General features: G+C 32.7%; 1 protein-coding gene across 1 annotated transcript in view; it reads right to left on the minus strand.

Annotated features, from left to right (window-relative positions):
- Window positions 1-1,668: 1,668 nt before the first annotated feature.
- Evi5 (ecotropic viral integration site 5) overlaps window positions 1,669-20,615 on the minus strand; it is a 162,607-nt gene continuing 143,660 nt past the window's right edge. The window contains exons 9-16 of the mRNA XM_085941126.1: window positions 20,052-20,210; window positions 18,203-18,406; window positions 15,907-16,242; window positions 14,416-14,595; window positions 12,578-12,745; window positions 10,565-10,660; window positions 8,673-8,771; window positions 1,669-1,873 (exon numbers count right to left, since the gene is read on the minus strand). Coding sequence (XP_085797252.1) covers window positions 1,691-1,873; window positions 8,673-8,771; window positions 10,565-10,660; window positions 12,578-12,745; window positions 14,416-14,595; window positions 15,907-16,242; window positions 18,203-18,406; window positions 20,052-20,210 — 1,425 coding nt within the window. The 3' untranslated portion in view covers window positions 1,669-1,690. The remainder of the gene's footprint in view (window positions 1,874-8,672; window positions 8,772-10,564; window positions 10,661-12,577; window positions 12,746-14,415; window positions 14,596-15,906; window positions 16,243-18,202; window positions 18,407-20,051; window positions 20,211-20,615) is intronic.

Below are 20,615 nucleotides of genomic sequence, written 5' to 3' on the forward strand. Positions count from 1 at the left end.
ACTTATTTAGACAGTAGCGATACGAATATAATAATTTAAATATAAATACTATTGCCGCCGGCGATGTTCTATACGGCCAGAGTGTTGACAATTGTATTTTATAGTGAATTAGGATAAAGATTTATCAGTCTGTGATACTTACTTACATTGACTTAAATAAATATTAATAGACTCTGTATCATACTATTATATAATTACAAAAATTTAACTGTCATTGATCTAGAAATCGAGATTTATGAGAGAGGACAAAGAAATATTTACTTATTGTTACTGATTTAACTTTATAAAGCGGTAAATGTAAAATTTATGTACTTACATAAATTATTAGTATCATTATGAGTAAATAATACGATCAATAAATATTTTATGTAAGACCATCCACAGGGGAGAAATTTCAGGAAATCATTAACAAGGACTTTCTCCGATAATACAATCGTGCAACATTCAAAACATCGAAAGACTGCGATATGTAACATTACCGATAATTTTCACCATAAACAATTCATTTAGATTTTTATAGAATTAATCGTAAAAGTAAATAATTAATAATGAGATGTTCTCTCATATGATGAATATTCACATGGTGGTAAATAATATATTAAAAACAGCACTATAAGCAAACATTGTGACACGGAGAGCATAGGTATGTATATGGCAAGGCCTTCTATAGTCAGGGTTGCAGCACAAAACTGGTAATACATTAATTAATATGGATGAAATGGGCAATCGAAAATCTACATTTACTGACTACAGACGGCCTTGGTTATATAGTACTTCAGCAATGTTTATAGTGGTACAAAGAAGTATCCATCGCTGGTTGACACTTTGGTTCTGATTTATATTATCGACACTGATAAATTATTCTAATTGTATTAATTAATTGAATTGTATATATTGGTTTAAATCTCATGACTGTTGTACGCAAAATTGTAGCTGCTTTGTAAGTCGGTGCTTCAATATTACAGTGAGATATGTTACTAATTTCATATGATATAAATACTATTCAATATAATTAATATTATAATGTGATATGTAACTTTTTTTTATCAAAGTTGACAAAGACATTCAGAAATTTATTACTAATATATTTTGTATTAAGTTACTTAGGCTCGGTTATAAATTTGTGGAACTAACAAATAAAATGGTATGATGCTTCAGAGTACAATATCGTCTACTTAACTGCTTATCTACATTTTAGCAAAATGTGATTTAATAATAATTTTAACTGTAACTCAAAAAAGTTCAGATATGAATTATTTATTCTCTTTCTCTTGCCAACATGGAGTTTGGAGATGAACAGTTTGCAATTTAAGTCGGCGATATGTCATCATCGTCGTTGTGCTTTCAAAACCGGCTCTGTTTTCTGCAAAACTATACAGGATAGTTAAAAAACATCACGAATTGATATTATCTTTTAAAAAATTCCAAAATATATTGTAGTATTGTAGTTAAAAAATCCATGTTATAGAATGCAGTCATTAATATTCCATCTCCTGTATAGTTTTGCAAAAAATTAACACTTAGCTGGTTTTGAAGACATTAACGATGATATGTAATTGATAATCTAAAAAAAATATAAAAATTTGACATACAACTTTGTAATATTGAAGTATGACAGTGTGGATGGCCCAAATAACAAGAAATATAACTAAAATGTATAAATACTATTATAAAGTTAAGCGCTTTAAAATTATTTATTGGTGAATGACCGCATGAATGAAGCATCTAGGATTAGGTCCTGAGGAGTATCTAGGTTCGAGACAACTGGTGCATTTAGGTCGCTTTCATCTTCACCGTCTTCAGTCCACACCATGTTTTTTCCATCGGAAACTGTGCCGTGGACTCTGGACTTCCATGCTTCAAGCCTCATGACCTGAATAAACAAAATATTTTATTAAAATATGTCAGATAATAGGCAAGGCAAATCAAATCAATATATTATTAAGACAGCTATGCTCAACTTTTCTTATTTATGTATAGAAAACTGGTTTAGTATATTTAATATTGTTGTCTTAGGTTAATAATACCAGAACTGTTCGAACTCCTAATTTTTAGACTCGTTGGTTTTGGGTTTGGTTCCATCAAATGAAAAATTGGAACCCAACATCACAAAGAAGCAATCTGTGTTATGTACCACTACTACATACATATTTTCTATATAAGATACTCTTAGAAGGTGGAGCATATGGGCACCACGAATATATAATACGAAATATGTATTAGTAATTGTGCCATCATGTCTTTACACCAAGAAATAACAGTTAAATTAAAGAAAAAAGAAAATAAAAAGAGTTTTTATTAAATAAAGAATAGTTTATATTGTTTTTCAGAAGATTATATTACCGAAAATGCAATACAAAATGAAAAATGCACTATATTATGGAAAATGTTGGCGACCTATGATGCGTGTTGAAATACCGACACTGTGTCGATAGACGGCAAACATTTGCCGGCCAATGCATCTATCGCCCTCTTCACAATGGCAAGCACCGCGTGGCCACAAACATTTACCAGACAGGTCATTGTAAAGGCCAGCATTATAATTACAGATAATGTAAATTTAAGCAGCAAAAACACAAAGTGAAAACTTAAAAATTCTATTTTAACAAATGTATTGCTACAAATTCAACATAAAATCTACAGCAAAATTTAAAATACCGCAACAAATTTACTGCGCTATATATTTTAGGCGAAGTCTACGAAAATATGAGCAAATGATACAATCTCATAATATAACATGCACAAAATATTATAATAATTATTGACTACCACCAAACGCAGTGGACATCTAATGCAATAAAAGCCATTCACAGAGTGCTTACCGTAAATTGGGTATAGGGTTTTCTCTCATACTCATAAATAAGTATTATTCCTAGATTCGTTCAAATTCAATATAGATATAGATGTTATGTTTCATGATGCTGTGTATCGTGCGATTAACTTATTTGATGGCACCATAAACGTTGATTTATTTTTTATTAACTATATAATGTTTGTGGACGTGTTAAATAGGTTAAATTTATAATTGTATATGTTTCTTTAATATTTACATAAACACATGTTGTCTTTTCTACTTTCTTGTTATATTAGTTGTTATTTTTTTGTAATTAAGACATTTTTATAATTTTGAATTTATTATGTATTGTGGCGCATTGGCCAATCGCTGTAATGCCGTAATTCTGTTTTTCGAAATAAATAAATCAATAAATTAAGGTGTTATTCATATCTCACACCTTACCTTTCATATACAGTGGAACCTCCTATAACGACCATAACTCATTTGAGAATCTTACCCGTAATGTGAAACAACTCGTTAAGCGAAAAAAATTTTACCATTTAAAATTTATAACGTTGATTCAAAGTAAATTACTTATTGTTATTTATGAATTTATGACAATAACTAATTCTTTTTTTACTAGAAAGCTGTCTAGACATATTTGTTTTTGCCGACGCTTCAAAATATGGTGAAAATGTGACAGCATTATCAATGAATAAATTTGTGGTGCGCATAGCCACCGCCTTATTATGGTGATGCTTCTCAATATACAACGCAAGTTTCCTATGCTTCCAGTATTGTGCCCATGGCCCCCACAAAGGGGGGGCTGAGAGGGCTCTAGCCTGGGGGCCTGGGCTCAGGAAGGGCCCGGCGTGGCGAATCGACCAGATAAGTTATTTAAACACTCATCACAAATTCTCACGAATAGTAAAAAAAGTCGCCTGCGGCACTATTTATATTCGATAATGTTATTGTTTAAAATTATGTGGTTGTACGATAGAATTTTTAATTGTGCATCGATACGCGACAACTCCATAATTCAAATATACAAAAAACACTAAATATACACATTAATTTTACCGCGTACACCATTTGGAAAACGCTATTGTAGAGCGTCACACTGCCTTTATCTTTAGCGATAGGTAGGGAGCCCGTGAAAGATCCTAGCCTGGGGGCCCGCTTTAAGATGTGGGGGCCATGATTGCACCAGAAGATTATTGCTTTGCTACCTCTTCCTCCTCCGCCGACAAACTCTTCTCCACAATTTCTTGCTATGAAGCACGAATCACCTTAAGCTCTCCTGGTGACTCGTTATGCAAAATGACTTTCGTTAAGGGAGCCATTTTTTTAAAAATTAGTTTTGTTCGTTATGAGAGGTGCTCGTTATGAGAGGTTCCACTGTACCTCACATCCAACGCAATCTGGCACTGTTTGAATTGTTTCTAAGGTACTATGACACGTATAAAAGTCTAGATTTTGATAAATATTGTTTGAGAATATCACGGTTGTTTGATAGCATTTTGCATATTTGGGCTAACACTGTGTGTTGTTCCCTCTCATGTCTCTCTTAACATCTTGGGGATTGTTGCAGTAGCCATTCTCAAGAGATAATGTGTCGGAGTTTACTAGTGTATGAATGGAAAAGCAGTTCAAAAAAATGTGGCATTGGACACTCACCTAACACTAAAATTATTTCGACACACATTACTTTAAGCAGTGATTGTATTTATAGACCTAACAGTACATTCTTAATTATGGCCCCCAGGCCAGGATGTTTCGCCCCCTTACATATCGCTATGGTTAAGGGCAGTGTGATGTTCTACATTAGTGTTCCCCAAATGGTATTCCGTGGAACCCCATGGTTCCTTGAGGTAAAATGAAGAGTATTTCGTGTATTTTAATAATTTTTGAATAAACCCAGTTGATTTATTGAGTTGTTGACACTCAGTATTATATTATGTAGCACTGACCGCGACCCCTTTTTGTGGTACCAAAGTAACATGCAACCCTTCGCCATATTGGATAAATAGCCATTTTTTAAGTCAAACTAACTAAAAATAATTATAAAATAAAATTCTACACTTGAATTATCATTTAATTATATCAATCTATCATACCATATCCAATTGCATTGTACAGCCATATATTTTGTAATGTAAATATCCTTTAAGTAGCGCCACGGGCGACTTATTTTTACTATTGGTGCAAATTTGTGGTGTGTTTATCTCACTTAACAGGTCAACCCGCCACACCGGGCCCCCAGGTTAGAGCCCTGTCAGCTCTCCCCTTGATGGGACCATGCTCTCGATATATAATTTCTTGAGAATGGTCTCTGCAACATACCCGATACGAGGTCGGAGATATAGAAAAGGAAGAAAACACAGTAATAGCCCAAATACCAAAAAAGGATTTGATTCGGTTTGCAAACTAGGGCTGTGTTTACTACGCATAAATTTTACTGAGCGTGCAAGGTAAAAAGCAGAAGAAAATAAGTCATGAATATATTTTTCGAACTTGCAAATAGTAATGTAGAAATATTAAGTGTTTAAATATTAGATTATATGAGTTGGATTCTTAACTACAATAAACCTAATTATAAATTCAATTACATAATTTTACTTATTAACGAAATAGATAAGATTTTATCAAAAAAACATGCTTGCACAAACTACACAAAAAGAATATTATTATTATCATCAATTAGTATAAATATGTAAGATAAAACAGTGAACTACTACAGAGGAATTATTATTGTTAGTATAAAGTAACTTACTCGAGCCATTTCCAAGGCTCGCTTTCAGGACTCATGATCGGTGTTGGGAACTAAAAAAATCCTCAACTAATTCAGTAAACGTTCATTGTATAATTAACACAAAAATATGGATTCAAAAACTATTATGAACATAGTGAATAATATGATCCAACTGATTTAAATATTAAAAACAAAATTCGGCCACCTTCATTCCATGATATAATTAAATGTTAATAATTATTATATAAAATTATTTAACTGTTAGTTCTAGGAAAACAAAAAAAAATATTCATGGCCAGCTAGCCAATGAGCAAAGAAAAGCTTTTGTTAGTATTCATTTAAAGCAAAGTTATTAGAAAAAACTAAATGTCACCATAAATTTTAAAACTATAACTAGTTCAAGGCTTTCATTTCGTTATAAGCACATAAATGATATTTATCATGTCTGGTCACCATAGAAAGCAACATGCTGAGATGAAATAATTACAAGATAAAAAGAACTTTTTATATACCACGTTTTTCAATTTTCTGTTGAATCATATAAACTTGACAATTCTATGTATTGATAAATACTTTTTTTTGTACTTGATAGAAATACTGAATAAATATAGAATACTGAAATGTCATTTTGACATTTCATATTGATATCCATAGTAACGCACATATATATTAATAATTTAGTTACTAGGACCCTCTTAGCAACCAATAATAATTTTTCCGAAATAACTTTCCATATAAAACAGAATTAACTGAAAATGAATTCAATTCTGCTTAAAAATGGCTAAAAGTATTAAAAGAATGCATTGTCGTTGTGTTCTGATATATTCTAAAAGTTTCAAATGTCTAGCTAGTCGGGAAGTTAGTTAAAAATCTTCAATCGTCCAATACAAATCTTGGACAAATAAGAAAAAATTTGTACTGGACAAACAAGAATACGAGCTAATAAAAACGTGGTAAAATATGTCAGTATTTAGAAGTGAAGTTGAATAATAATTAGTATTTATTTCACGATTTTGGAAGTATATTATGTAATACTGTAAATAAACAAGCAGACTCGCCAATTGTCAATTTTAAATAGGAATTACAGACAACGATTCAGGTACCAATTGAATCTTTGCTACGATTGTTATGATTAATATCTTTTGGTCAGCTTGTTGGTTACTCATGTATTTTCCTATTTCAAATGTTGAGAATATGTTTAGACAGCAGGTTGCTGATTGCATATTTCATATTACAGTAAAACCTCGTTAATACGAAACCCATGGGACCGAAAATCGAAAAAAAACTCGAATTACGAATTATGAAATGTATGGGGGAAAAATATTAAAATTTAAAAAAAAAAATTGATTTTCATCAATATCGTTTACGGTCATAGATGTGCCTACCAAAATGACCGGTGCCGTGTGTGTTAATGGGTCATAAAATGTCAGGATTATTTTTATTACCTTCTTAAAATAAGTAATTTGTGATGTTTTACGAAAAGTCTGTCACAATTTTCAATGACTGGCTCATGAAATAGTGTACTTTATTACGATTTATTGAATATTTTTATATGCCAGGACTCTGAAATAATTTCGTATTCCGAAATTCTAATTAAAGGTATGGTTTTATATGAAAATAATGTTCAAGGGACTTGTTTTTTGCGAAAATTTCGAATTACGACGAATTTCGAATTATCCGTGTTCTTATTAACGAGGTTCTACTGTATTATTGACAGTTTAAATAATGATTAATGTTGGGTGATTGTTATTATGAAGGCAAACATTAGCATTGATTGCGCATGCCACACATGGATGGATGTGTGACATACATTCTGAAAATATGCATGTGATGTATATTTACAGTTCGTAATAATCTCATGGAAATAGTTGACTTTAGTCGTTTAATTGGGCCTGGCAACAATAGAAATTTATCTATTTTGCTGATGACTGGATGAAGATTCAAAATGACATATCCTGATCAGACCAAATGACATATCCTGATCAGACCAAATGACATATCCTGATGAGACCAAATGATCAGTGGGGGAGTCAGCGAGCTGCTCGTGTAATTTAGCCATTAGGAAGATCCCTTGATTTGTCGTTTATATTGATCTTGTAAATCTATTAGTTATGTTATTAGTTACATTACAAAGTCATGTGAAACTCAGAGTGCTGTCACATGAAATTAATAAAATGTGATATTTTCATGTGCGTAATTATCGTTGACAACAAACAAAAAGTGGAGGCAAGGACTATAATTATATACACGCAGTGTAGCACCGTTGAAAATTGGGAAGTGTTTATTAAGCTTTGAACTATGAATGTGGGATTAACACTCAAGTGAATGAGGATTTATATTCAATTTAATTAATATTGCATTGGGTACATCAATTCAAATTTAAAATTTGCAATGTAAGGCCTTTCGCTCATGGAGAAACTAAAATCCGACAAACAGGTTTTTAATGGAACTCATTAACTGGCCAACGACTGATGCTTTGCACACGGCGCTACTGAAATCCACTTACAAATTATAATCTCATAACCTCAAACTGTCAAACCCATTGTCTTTCCTACTTTATTCTAAACTTTTTCTGTAATATCTTTACGGGAATATTATAGCAGTCTGTAATTATACAGCCAGAAGTATTTCTCAACATCTGCCATATATTTTAAATAAAAAATCGGTTCGCCCATCTTTAACTTTTGACGTTTTGACTTTTTATTGCTTGTTCAGTTCAGTTCAATGCTACCAATTTTGGTAAGAAAATATGATTTTTCATCGAATCTACTGATATTGGTACCACTGTTTTATGGGTCTTGCCGTTAGCGAGCCGCCATTGAAATTCATTAGCTAGATACTGGCTGAAATTTTAGTTTCAGTCGCGTCTTTTTTGAATATTCTCGTGAGCGGAAGGCCTAAAAGTCATCATGATACCCAAACAGAATTGAAAGAAGTGCTTAGTTGCAAAAGCCACTTAAAATAATTTTGTGATGATTTACGTTAAATATATAATTATTATAAAACAATGAATGACAACAAATTTATTAAGAGATATAAATGTTTCAAGAAATTTTAATTTCAAAATCAAACATTATGTGATATGACTGACATAGTAAAATCATCATATTATTATATTACAGTATTTAACAAGTGTATATATACCTCAGCTTGTAGTTCCGCAATTTTGTCCTGGAGATCTCGAACCTTCTCGCTTTCACCGAGGTTATTGCGGAGCTCTCCTTCTGTGATTATAACTTGGTTCTGAAATTAGTATAAAATGGATTTAATTTCATGTAAAGATCAGAAATTAATCAAATAATAATTACAAGATAAAAAGAACTTTTTATATAGGTACGTTTTTAAATTTTCTGTTGAATCATATAAACTTGACTTGACTAGTTTAAACGATAGAAATAATACTGAAATGTCATTTTGACACTCATATTGATTTCCATAGTAACGCACGTGTATACTAATAATTTCCTAGCAACCAATAAAAGTGGATTGGATTACGGATTTCTTCCAAAATAACTTTTCATACAAAACAGAATTAATTGAAAATGAATTTAATTCTACTTAAAGATGGCTAAAAGTATTAAAAAAATGCATTGGCATCGTGTTCTGATATATTCTAAAAGTTTCAAATGTCTTGCTAGTTGGGAAGTTAATTAAAAATTGATTGCAAGATTTGTACCGGACAAACAACCACCGGAAAAATAAGAATACGACCTAATAAAAACGTTGTAAAATTAAAATTAACTCGGTGGTAATTTCTGATAATTTATGTATACACTATCATTATTTCTATGACAGGTGTTTTGCTACTTTAACTTTATAAATGTGTAAGGTATTGCAATACAAGTAGTACATATACGAGCGTCGTGTGATCAAACTAAGCCAATGATTTTTTTTTCTCTCTCTCTCTCGCTAAGAAATCCTCAAAAGGAGGTAAAAGCAAGTGTCATTGGATAGGTGCCTTGTTACAGTTGCACAAAAATAAAAAGATTCCAATGAGCAGTGATTCCATTTGTGAGAGTGAAATTTGTCCTCCACAATAATTAATAAATTCGATTACTTTATTCATATTATTTAATTTAAATTAAATTTAGGTATTTGGGCTTTTGGAATAAATCATCCGAGTATCCATTATTTAATATGGAGAAATTCACTTTGATGTGCTTTGGATTACAAACATGTATCTGGAATGAATTATGTTCGCAATCCAAGGTCCGATTGTATATTCAACCAAAATCACACCCATAATAAGGTAGAATTCTTGAGTTTCGATGTAGAACTAACTGCATTCTGTTCATACGGGTTGATGTGTAGTTTTTTTCTCTGCATTTTCCTTCAACTTGACCGAGTGACGAGAAAGGAAAGACATCACGGACATCCATACCTTAGACCCAAATACATCTTGATTGAGATTTAAGCATGCGATTTTTTTTATTCCAACTGGGAATTGAATCTTTAAAGTAGCCTTTCGAACTTGACAACCACCACAGCTGAAAAGGATATGAAATAGTGACTTATTTTATATCAGTCCACAATATACAATGTAAATTTATTAAAAATTTATTTAGAACAATGTGTGAACAAATCGTATTTTAAAATGGTGACTTGTTTGTATATTCCTTTTACAGAAATGATGAAAGAAGACATACTTTCCTTAATACCCCACCTTCATTAGACTACAACTTATACAAAAAATGGGTTTCGAGCACATTAATTTTACGTCATCTTCACTATAAGTTTGATGAAGTCATTTTCAAACAAAAATATGTCACAGATCAGGTAATGAAAACAACATGACTGCTACAAGAAAAGCTTTCGATATAGTTGCGTATTTCGAACTGAGACATATTAAATTCTATTGAATTGGTGCTTATGAGACCGTTCTCAAACACATGTCATTATTACCCGTTATGGTCATTGAGTTCGAAAGGCCAGGCTTTAACTATCTGCGATCAAGTCGCTTTACTGAGTGGTATAATACAGATTATTCTGAATGACTGCTAAAGCTGACGTTTAAAATAATGTTATTGTAGGTTTACCTTCATTTGAAGGACCGATATAGCTTGCTCAAGTTCTGCCCTGTGTTGAGCATCCTCAGCATTTCGTATATTCGCCAGCATCTGGTCGTGTTTGGTCTATAAAGAATAAACCAATATATTATGTAATACACACACCATCAGGAATTACAGATAGAATATAAGGCATTCATGTTGATACATATAATCTTTATTCTGTCCTATCTGAAGTCTTTTGATTTTATTTACTGCTTTTATGAGAAAAGTGTATGGGGTAGCAATAAATTCTAGAGTTTCATAAATACTTATTTAATAAATATGTAATTTGTTGTGTAACGTGTTTATATTGGTTAGCTCCCTGCTAGAGCACTGGATGGGGGGAGCAAGACAGCAATTTTAACTCTTACCTCTCATTTTTTACTTCTCTTCTCGCCTAATAATAATAATCATTATAATTGCCATTGCAGTCCGATCGAATCGGATCGGAACTGCAATCAATTCTCGCAATATTTGTCTGCTTTATATTATCTCCATCACCATCACACTCATGAGCATCTTTATGATTGTTTACTAACATGAATATCAACATCCATCATACTATCATAATTATGAGGTACTGGCCAATGAAATGCAATGCCCAAGATCACACTGACTTTGAGATTGATATTATGATTTTTAATTAACTATTTCTTTTATTCAACGAATAATTTACAAGATTTAAGAATGTACCATTCTGATTATTGAACATACATAATTTAAATTTTTAGAAGAACGCTGATGAGTAGGTATTAAAAAGGCCAATAGTAAAAATTTGTCGCAATTAGTACGTCGCCTTGTAGCATAGAGGTCAATGCAACGGACGGGGCATAAACCCAGGAGATGCAGGGTTCGATTCACTGCCGGGGTGGGGTGGCTTACTTTTTTCAAAAAGATTTTTTCTATTGGTTATAATATATTTTCTCAGAAAGTGTTTTTCAAAATTATGTATATTATGATTTTTATTAACGTTTACTTTGTATGTATGAGGCAACCATGACGTGTATTCATTTTACAGAATATAAACAATAATTTTTATTCTAATGGATTTAAATTCAAATTCCATCAAGTACCTTTGGTCGATAGTATTAATATAATAATTTTTATATTTTAAAAGTATTTTTATTACCTATCCCCAACTATAAATTTGCTTTGAAAAAATAGGTGGTGAAATGTGTTCTAGGGTACAAAAAGGTTGGGAATCTCTGTAGAGCAGCGGTTCTCAAACTGGTCTCAAGCAGTTTCGGTAGGACAGCAAAAAACGAACGTAAATTTATATTTTTATAATTATAGCATGTAACATTTCTTAGGTTTTGGATTTGGATTTATCCCAGGTAGAATTTGAAAAATACCATCGTTTTATCAATAACTTATCTGTACTCTCCATTAGTGACTTGTCTTCGGAGGACAATTTAATTCTGGAACAGTTTATTGATTTGATAAATGATGGGGGTGCAAAACATGTTTTCCGTGAAACGTGTTGTAGTAATTTTTGGATTGAAATGGCTCTAAGAGTGCTGATTCCATTCGTGAGTGTGAGACGGCTTTCTCTACACTACTTACTATCGAGACAAAATCTCGAAATAGATTATACGCAACAAATGACATGAGACTTGCACTGGCCAAAACAAAGCCAAACATAGAAGAACTGGTTCAAGCAAAGCAGATGCATCCATCCCATTAAACTTGTTATTTAAATTTAATGACTACATAACAAGTACTTAATATTTTCTGAATACATTAATTGTTTGTAAAAAAATTTTCTATTCACAACAGCCTGTAAGCAGTGCCGCACCGCAGGTATGTGGCACCCTTGTGCAAAGTATTTAGCGCCCACAATTTCTTTAAAATAATATAGATTTTCTTTTTTATTAAAGGGGTCCGCGAGCCATCGAACCATTTTAAAAGAGACCGCCATGCAGGAAATTTTAAAAAGTTTGAGAACCGCTGCTTTAGAGTATTATTAATAAAATAATAAGTTAGTAAATTTTATAAGCTCACTTGGCTCTCGAGGTCAGCATATTTATGGCTCTGTTCTTTCTGTTTAGCGAGGAACTCTCTTTCACGCTTTTGATAATTCTCCACCTCCTCCCTCAGCGCCTTCTTCTCCTCATCTTGTCGACGCAGCTGATTTGTCGAAACTTGTACATGCGTTTCAAGTTCCATTACCTGTTTAAAAAAAAAATTTAAGCCACTAGTGAATATAGTATTAAGTATAGGCTACTCTCATTGTTGACAATTTTTTTATTTGTGGTAAAATGAAGTGACAATAAACTGTTAGTTATATAAAGCATAGTAAAGTCTAGTCCAGACCAAAATACATTAGTTCGGTGAACGAATAAACATTGTATACAAACTGTTCGAAAACAATACTAAACAATACTAAACAAACCGGTAATCTGCACAAAGCGAACTAGTTCGCGGATATGGCCGTGAGTACAGTGTCGGCCATAAAAAAAACGCGAACTTAGTTAAAACAGGTTAAAACTGTTTTTTAACATTATTTTCTGAATACTTTCATTTTTCAACGGGGATGGAAAACATTTTTCAAATAAATGTATGTTCTTGGTCTGGACTACGCTTAATGCTTTAAAGATGGAATGAATAATATAAAAGAATTTTACAAATTTGCACGTGTTAATCAAAACAACACTCCACGACACCACACGTTGCTACTTCTGGTGAAAATGTAAACATGTGTACACTGTGCACTGTATAAAAAAACATGGGCACTAGGCTTTACAGACGCGCAAAAACTGAGTTTGATCATGTTTCGCTATAGGTATGTATATAATTATGTGTCTCAAATGGCGGGGCGGTATGACTTATGAACTACATGACCTGCTTTTAATATTGACAACAGAAAGAGAATAACATCGAAAAAACTGATGCAATTTGTAATCATTTTGGATCTTTGTTTGCATTCTCTTTAATGGTGGGTGTGATTTTGAAGCTTATTGTGCACAAGTCATAGCGTTCGCAGTGGATTAATGAACAAAATCTACGATTCTAAAGCTGTGTCGCGGGTTTCAATTCTGCAACCTAATGAGTTGAGGATAAAAACGATTCTTTTCATAAAAAGCAATTAAGATAACTTATTACATAAAAATGAATATTTACCCTTTGTTTACGCGCAAGCCATATTGAGTGATTATAATATAAATATTACCTATATAATTATTATAGAAATGTTGAATGAAAATCGTCATCACCACAGATGATTTTTTTGACATGCATGTGCGTATGTATTTCATAAGTTTTATAATCATTTTAAAACAAATTAATATACATAAATTTTTAATCGTTTGATACATTTGACAGGTTCATTTACCTTAGTTCTCTCGTGAGCTGACATAATTTACAGAGAACATAAACAAGATAATCATGTCAGCAAAAAAAATGCTTTTTCGGTCTATTAAGAAAACCTTGACAAACAATTCTGCACAATAAACAAACCCTTAGCATTTTTGAACAAACTTTACCTATGTGCCAGTCAGGGATCCCAAAAATGCTGAGCTGTACAATCTGTACAACTATTGTAGCACACTTCAAAGAATTAAGATCGGTAGATGCACTAGCTATACTATAGTGTGCTGCCCTATATGAATGACAATGAACAAGCAAAGAGAGTAATGTATAGCAATCCGTTTGGGCGCAAAAGTAGAGGCTGTCCAGAAATTCACTGGTTAGATGGATCTACCAATAACTGGTGTACGCTTGGGTTACCAATCTATATGAGTTTATTAACACAATAAAATCATCTATAGACTAATAAAAATTGTCCTACGAGAGTACAATACCAGACTCATTGTAATTAGTGTATTTTTTTAATGACAAACCTTAAGTCTCGACTCTTTCAGTTCTGTGAGAGTCTCCATTTCTCGAATGCGAATTGTCATGAGATCCTCTTCCAACTTTTGTGTGTCCACTGATCGATTCTCCCAAGCCCGGAGTAGCTTCTTTGGTGTGCTCATAACGTCCATTGTCGACGCGGACGCCCCAGCCTCAGCTCTGTGCTCCTAAGAACAAATTTTTTTTTATTTTATTCATGTACTCTCCAGACATTAGACTTCCCAAATTATATTCCGCGTAACGTGAATAGGTGTTCCACGAGTTTATCAGCGGAGTACCCCAGTGTGTAACCTGCAACCAATGACATTAATATGGACGAAGCATCTGGAAAAAAAATGACACTCACTTTTTTGTCGGGTCTGCCGAATGGCATAATCTGTTCTAACGCCATTACAATAAAGGTGATATTGCTATAAATTCCCGATGCGTGATATCGCATAATGGAAATTGCGTGACGTCTACCTATACATGTGCGAATGTCGCTATGCGTGAATTTACTTGCTAACCACTGTATTGAGTGCATTGTCCATTAATAATGTCATTGCCTGCAACCCACTACATTAGAATATAAGTTCATTCTTAATGCATTGTAGTTTTATTTAATGATTATTTTAATGTGTTTAATCATAGTATAGAGCTTCTTTACAGATGGATTATTATTTAACTAATCAATCATTATGGGTTAGGGACATGTGCTCCAGAGAGAGGGATACAAAATAGGAACCGTCTATTTTGAAAAACCGGTTAACTAATGGTTAAAATCTAATAAAAATACATACATATTATTCCAAAACTTGTCAAAGTATATGAGCAAAAATGTTTAAAAACTTGCTTTTCTTTTTTGACCATGTCCGATCCTAATAGGATCATATGGGCCTCCACAGAGTGGAGGTTTGTATTGACAGATTTTGTTTTTACGAGAAATGGATGTCAGCCACTTGCTCAACCTATTAGGTCTATACTCTTAACTCATACACAAATTGAAAAACAATATGTGTACTTGTCAGACCCAGGATTCGAACCTGGGACCCATGGCGTTATAGTCCAACGCTTATGCCGCGCGGCCACCGTTGGTGTAGTAAAAAACTTACAGAAAGTGATAAATTAAAAAGACATAAACTAATTAATTACCTGCATGTTTGCGAAGGGTTTATAGACTAATAAAAATGTCATACATAATTTGAAAATATAGGTAATACAATAACCATCAATAATTGTATCAAACTTTGTGAGCAGCCAGGTGTTTCATACTAGCCAGTGTTTATTGTGAGAAAATGCCGGGATATTCAACATCAAGATTTTGATCCCTTTAAAAATTTTGTGTTTAAAAACTTGTTTTATTTTAGTTATATTTCTCTCTCAAAGCTACAGTGGAACAAAGATCAAAGAAGACCATGTCCCTCATCAAGAAAACACACCCACCAAGGCTAATTATAGTTAGTAAACTGAGTTCATTTCATGTTTTTTATAATTTTTACCTGCAAATGTCTCTTCCATAAGTCGGACAGTTCTGTAACTTTTAGCCTCAAATCTTTTAAAGATAGGTTAGCCTCAGCCTCCCGTAACTTCACGGCGATCAGTTCTTCTTGAAGATGAGCAACTGAGTTATCAACAGTTGTTTCCCGGAGACTCTTTTTCTCTTCTTCTAGCTCGCTTATCCTGGATCTTAAGTCCTTTATAAGGGCACCATTTTCTGCCTCGCTCAGTCTTACTTTAACTAATTCTTGCTGGAGACACTGAATCATGTCATCTCTCTGCAAGAGCTCAACTTGCTTCAGTGAAAAGTCTTCCAATGATGACTGCCGCGAGCATTCCTATAAAAAATATGTATGTTTAGCCAAAGTTCGAATTCAATATTGTAATTACATAATTGTAACAATTTAATGTGCTAGACCTCTACAGTCGAACTTGGTTATTACGAGGAAGATAGGACCGACTGATTGCACGTTATAAGCGTTACTCGTTATATCAGAGAATAAGTATTTTTAAATGAGCCGTCACATAACACAAAAAGTCGAAAATAAAAAATCTGAAAACCATTGTAAAAATCCCCGAAACAAGCATGGCATTCATAAACTACAAAAAAAGTTGTTTATTGTAATGAACGCTGGTAGGTACCTACTGACTTCACAAACCTTGGATTTTTTACTTTTTCAACCATACTTTTTTAATATTGTCGGTGAAAACACCAAATATGTAGGTACTTAGACACTTAACTATTGTCATAGACGTAATGCGATGCCGGCGGCAACCTGTCCGGTCGTATTTTATTGCTTAGGGTTGAAATGTTTTTAAACGATCGACACATTAAGATAAATTTTGACGATATTTGAGCTCGGTATATCCGATAAGTTGCTCGTTATAACAGTGAATAAATGTATTTAGAAAATCATAAACTAAAATGTAAACGAATGTTTCCTCATTAAATTCGAGATCTCGCTATATCCGTGATTGTAATAACCGAGTTCGATTGTATTAGGTATTGAATTTTATAAACTCTTATTTAATTTCACTATTACCCAGTTTCGCGAATAGTACACTTCTTTCCATAAAATACATGCCTAAACTGAACTCAGTCAAATCAGATAATTATTTGAAAATTGTAATTATTCCGGAATCTTTTTTATCTGTTTTATTTATTGAGTTTTTTACTTATTGTCTAATTTACAATTATATAATAATTTTAGGAACAAAATGCATTATTTGACAAAATTATTTAGTTAATTTAGTCAAATGTCAATCGAATCACACACTTTGCTTATTGTCCTCTCCGGATACTTTTTGATTTAGTGTCAATGTATCTGGAGGTCAGAACTATCAAGGAGATCTCAGATGTCAATCGAATCGAACACTTTGCTATTATCCTCTGTAAAGGAGATACAACCATATCGACACTTACGTAAAAGACCAGAACTGCGTTTTTGGCTATTTTGAGTTAATTGCCCTCTACTTACAGAATATTAAAAATATTCTATTATCCCGCATACATTCTACCACTTATGACTTTCTATGTTCAAAAGATATAAATAACTGTATAGAATCATTTATGTAAGCATGTAAAAATAACGTAAGAGGTACATTTGACTGTAAAAAGTCAAGAAAAAATTGTAGTACCTAGGAACTTAAATTTCATAAAAAAAATAGATAGGTAATAAAATGATGATATGAAGCGCCTAGTTTCAAAAGCCCCTAAAACGATTTTAGGTAGGTAGTTCTGAGAAAAATGAGAAAAACGATTTTAGGTAGTTTTGAGAAAAATGAGAAAAAATCATATCTATTAAATCTGTGAACTTTATGTAATTATTTTTTAATTCGATACATTCAAAAGAGTATTTTGGCTTTCCATTTTAGCGGTATTTGAAAAGCACACCCAACCATTTTAGCGGGTTTTGAAATCTACCCTAATTTTTGATTGATACGGCGAATTTTGGCGGTTTTTTAAAGTTCAATCTTTGGTCCTCATATAGGTCACAAAAATATCCATCTAACTACATATCTAAGTCAAAAATTTTCAAAAACCGTTATAGGGGCTTTTGAAACTAGGCGCTTCATATCTGAAAGACACAAAAATTCAAACAATATTTTATAGATATAACCCAAAAATTACATTCCAGCATTTAAAATAACATTGTGGTGTCAAAACATTAAAATGACTCTCCTGAAAAGTTACCATTTTACAGTTCCGACCTTATACATAGGTGGTGATGATGATATAAGCTCTTAATGTGCTGTACTTACTTGTTCCAGTTGTATTTAAATAAGGTTATCACTCACCTCATCATCGTGTTGTTTCCTAATTGCTAAAGCAGCATGTAGTCGACTCTCTGCGTCAGCCAGCTGCTGCGTCAGAGAGTATTCAGTCTCAGCGCCTCGGGCCCTTTCCACTTGCCAGCGCACTAATGTCTCTGCTAAGCTTGCACTCTCTACTTCCAGATGATCAGCAACAGTTCTTAGAGATCTGTTTTCATTTCTAAGCCTCTGTAATTGTCATCAATGATAGATTGAATATATTTTCTTGATGATAGACCTTTTTTTATGTAGATTAACCTTTTGGATAATATCGTCACTGTTCTGGCAAAAGACACTAATTCGAAAAAATTACATATTGAGTTAGTTATACCAAAATGTTCCTTATTTCAAACTTTACCGTCTGGAAACCTTCTTAATAAATAAACAGTCTTTATTTTAAAGTCATCCTTTTTACGATTACTTATTAAACTCACATGATAGACCATTTCAAACATTTTAAAAACTTCAAAGTCAAATTATTCAAAACAAGTATTCTCCAGTTAGTGTGTTCTGCCAGAACAGAGACGATATGAAAGTGAAGGTGAAAAAAGACTAATAGGAAAAGTAGCTTCAAGTCATTTCAAATTGTAGATGTTTTGTTACAAACTTCACATCTGTCATCTGAAATTTATTTGCTTGGGGCATACTGACATAAAAATGCATTATATTAAGATGAATCATCACATAAAATTGCATATAACAGAATGAAAATAAATAATCAAAGCAATATGGCAACAGTAGGTTATCATTCTTTTTTTTTTTACTACTAAACAATGAATTCAATATGACATTATGTATTTTTTAATATTCCAAATAATAATGGTTTTATGTATTTGGCTGCCTCTCTATGTACAATAATTGTCAGGGATCTGTATTAAAATGTGAATGTTGACACCCTGGTTCAATGGTAGCCAACGCTATTGATGTCGAGCAGTGGTGTACATGCTTTTTGAAAGAAGGGCCAATTTATCTATAATCTAATTTTTCATGGGCCGCAAAGGGTAAAAGTGTTGAAAAATAATGATATATTATACTAGATGAAATATACATTCTATGTTTTATTTTTAATTTAATAGTTACATAATTTTATCAGCAACTTCAATTAACTCTCCACTCAGCATTACGTGCATATTTGCATGATGGAACGTAGTGAGATTTCTGACACTGCATAGTGGCAGCAAGTATTTTGATGTTGGATTCAATGTCTGTGGTTGCTATCGTCAGTACCACTGAGGTTATCATTGTTCAAGCGGTTTCTGTGTTGAGACTTGTTTAGTTTTAATAAGGAAAATGCCTGCAATTCAGTTTCGCAATGCGTTCAGACACGATTAATTTGTTAGAAAACAATAAAAGTACATAAAGAACTTTATACACGCACTATACATACATATGAATGCAAACAAATGTTTCATAATCGAACTGTATTTTTTCTGTTAAGACAAGCGATTTTTTAATATCGATTCACAAACGTCGTGCACTGACAAAATTCCTGGAGAACTAACACTAAAATGCACGTTTTGAAAACAATAATCTAAAAATAGCCTGCACCTGCACCACAAACGGTGTGACTCATTGTAAAAAGATGAATTTCTGTCGCAAATCTATACCCATGAAAATATAATCATATTAAATAGTAAAAAATAGCATTAAGTTTTCTATCAGTGACGATTCAGATTATATACAGTTGCTACTGCATAATTTGTTCACATGTTGAACACAGATTTTTATCATATTCAATGAAAAATTTGGTGATGAAGTACTTGTTATTTTGGGCCGCAACAAATGCCATTTCGGGCCGCGTTGTGCACCACTGATGTAGAGTAAATATATTTACCCTCAACTCTCCCATTTCCTCCTGTTCCTTGACTTGAACAACAGCATAGTCTTTTTCATATTTCTTCATTCGCTTTGCGTTCACTTTGATACTGAACGCCAGGTTCATTATGCTCTCGGGATCTGCCGATGCTTTGGTAGGTAAATCCTTTTGGAAGTGCTGTAAAATCAAAACAAGTGATATATTTTCCCGCCATGTTAGGTTTATGTCAGGAATGGAACTTGCAGCCTTTTGAATGGATTCAAATTTTGCAGAACATTAACATGTTCTAAACCATTATAATGGATATATATCATGTAAACATTATAAACGCCAGTTCAATTAATTAATTAATAATATGTTTTGGTTCATCTTTTATTATTTTAATATTAATCTAAAAGTAATAACCCCATAGGCCATAATTGACAGATCCATATCTAGATTGCAGGGTTTCCCAAAACTATGTTCCACAAATTTATCAGATTATTCCAAATAATAATGTTTTATTTTCTATATTTGCCATGATGTATTTGCCACAAGGGGGGGGTTGACATGGCACTAGTCTGGGGGCCCGGGCTCAGGAAC

Source organism: Rhyacophila brunnea, unplaced genomic scaffold (assembly GCF_057557595.1).
Source record: "Rhyacophila brunnea isolate RB1 unplaced genomic scaffold, BYU_Rbru_1.0 scaffold_1, whole genome shotgun sequence".
NCBI lineage: Eukaryota > Metazoa > Arthropoda > Insecta > Trichoptera > Rhyacophilidae > Rhyacophila > Rhyacophila brunnea.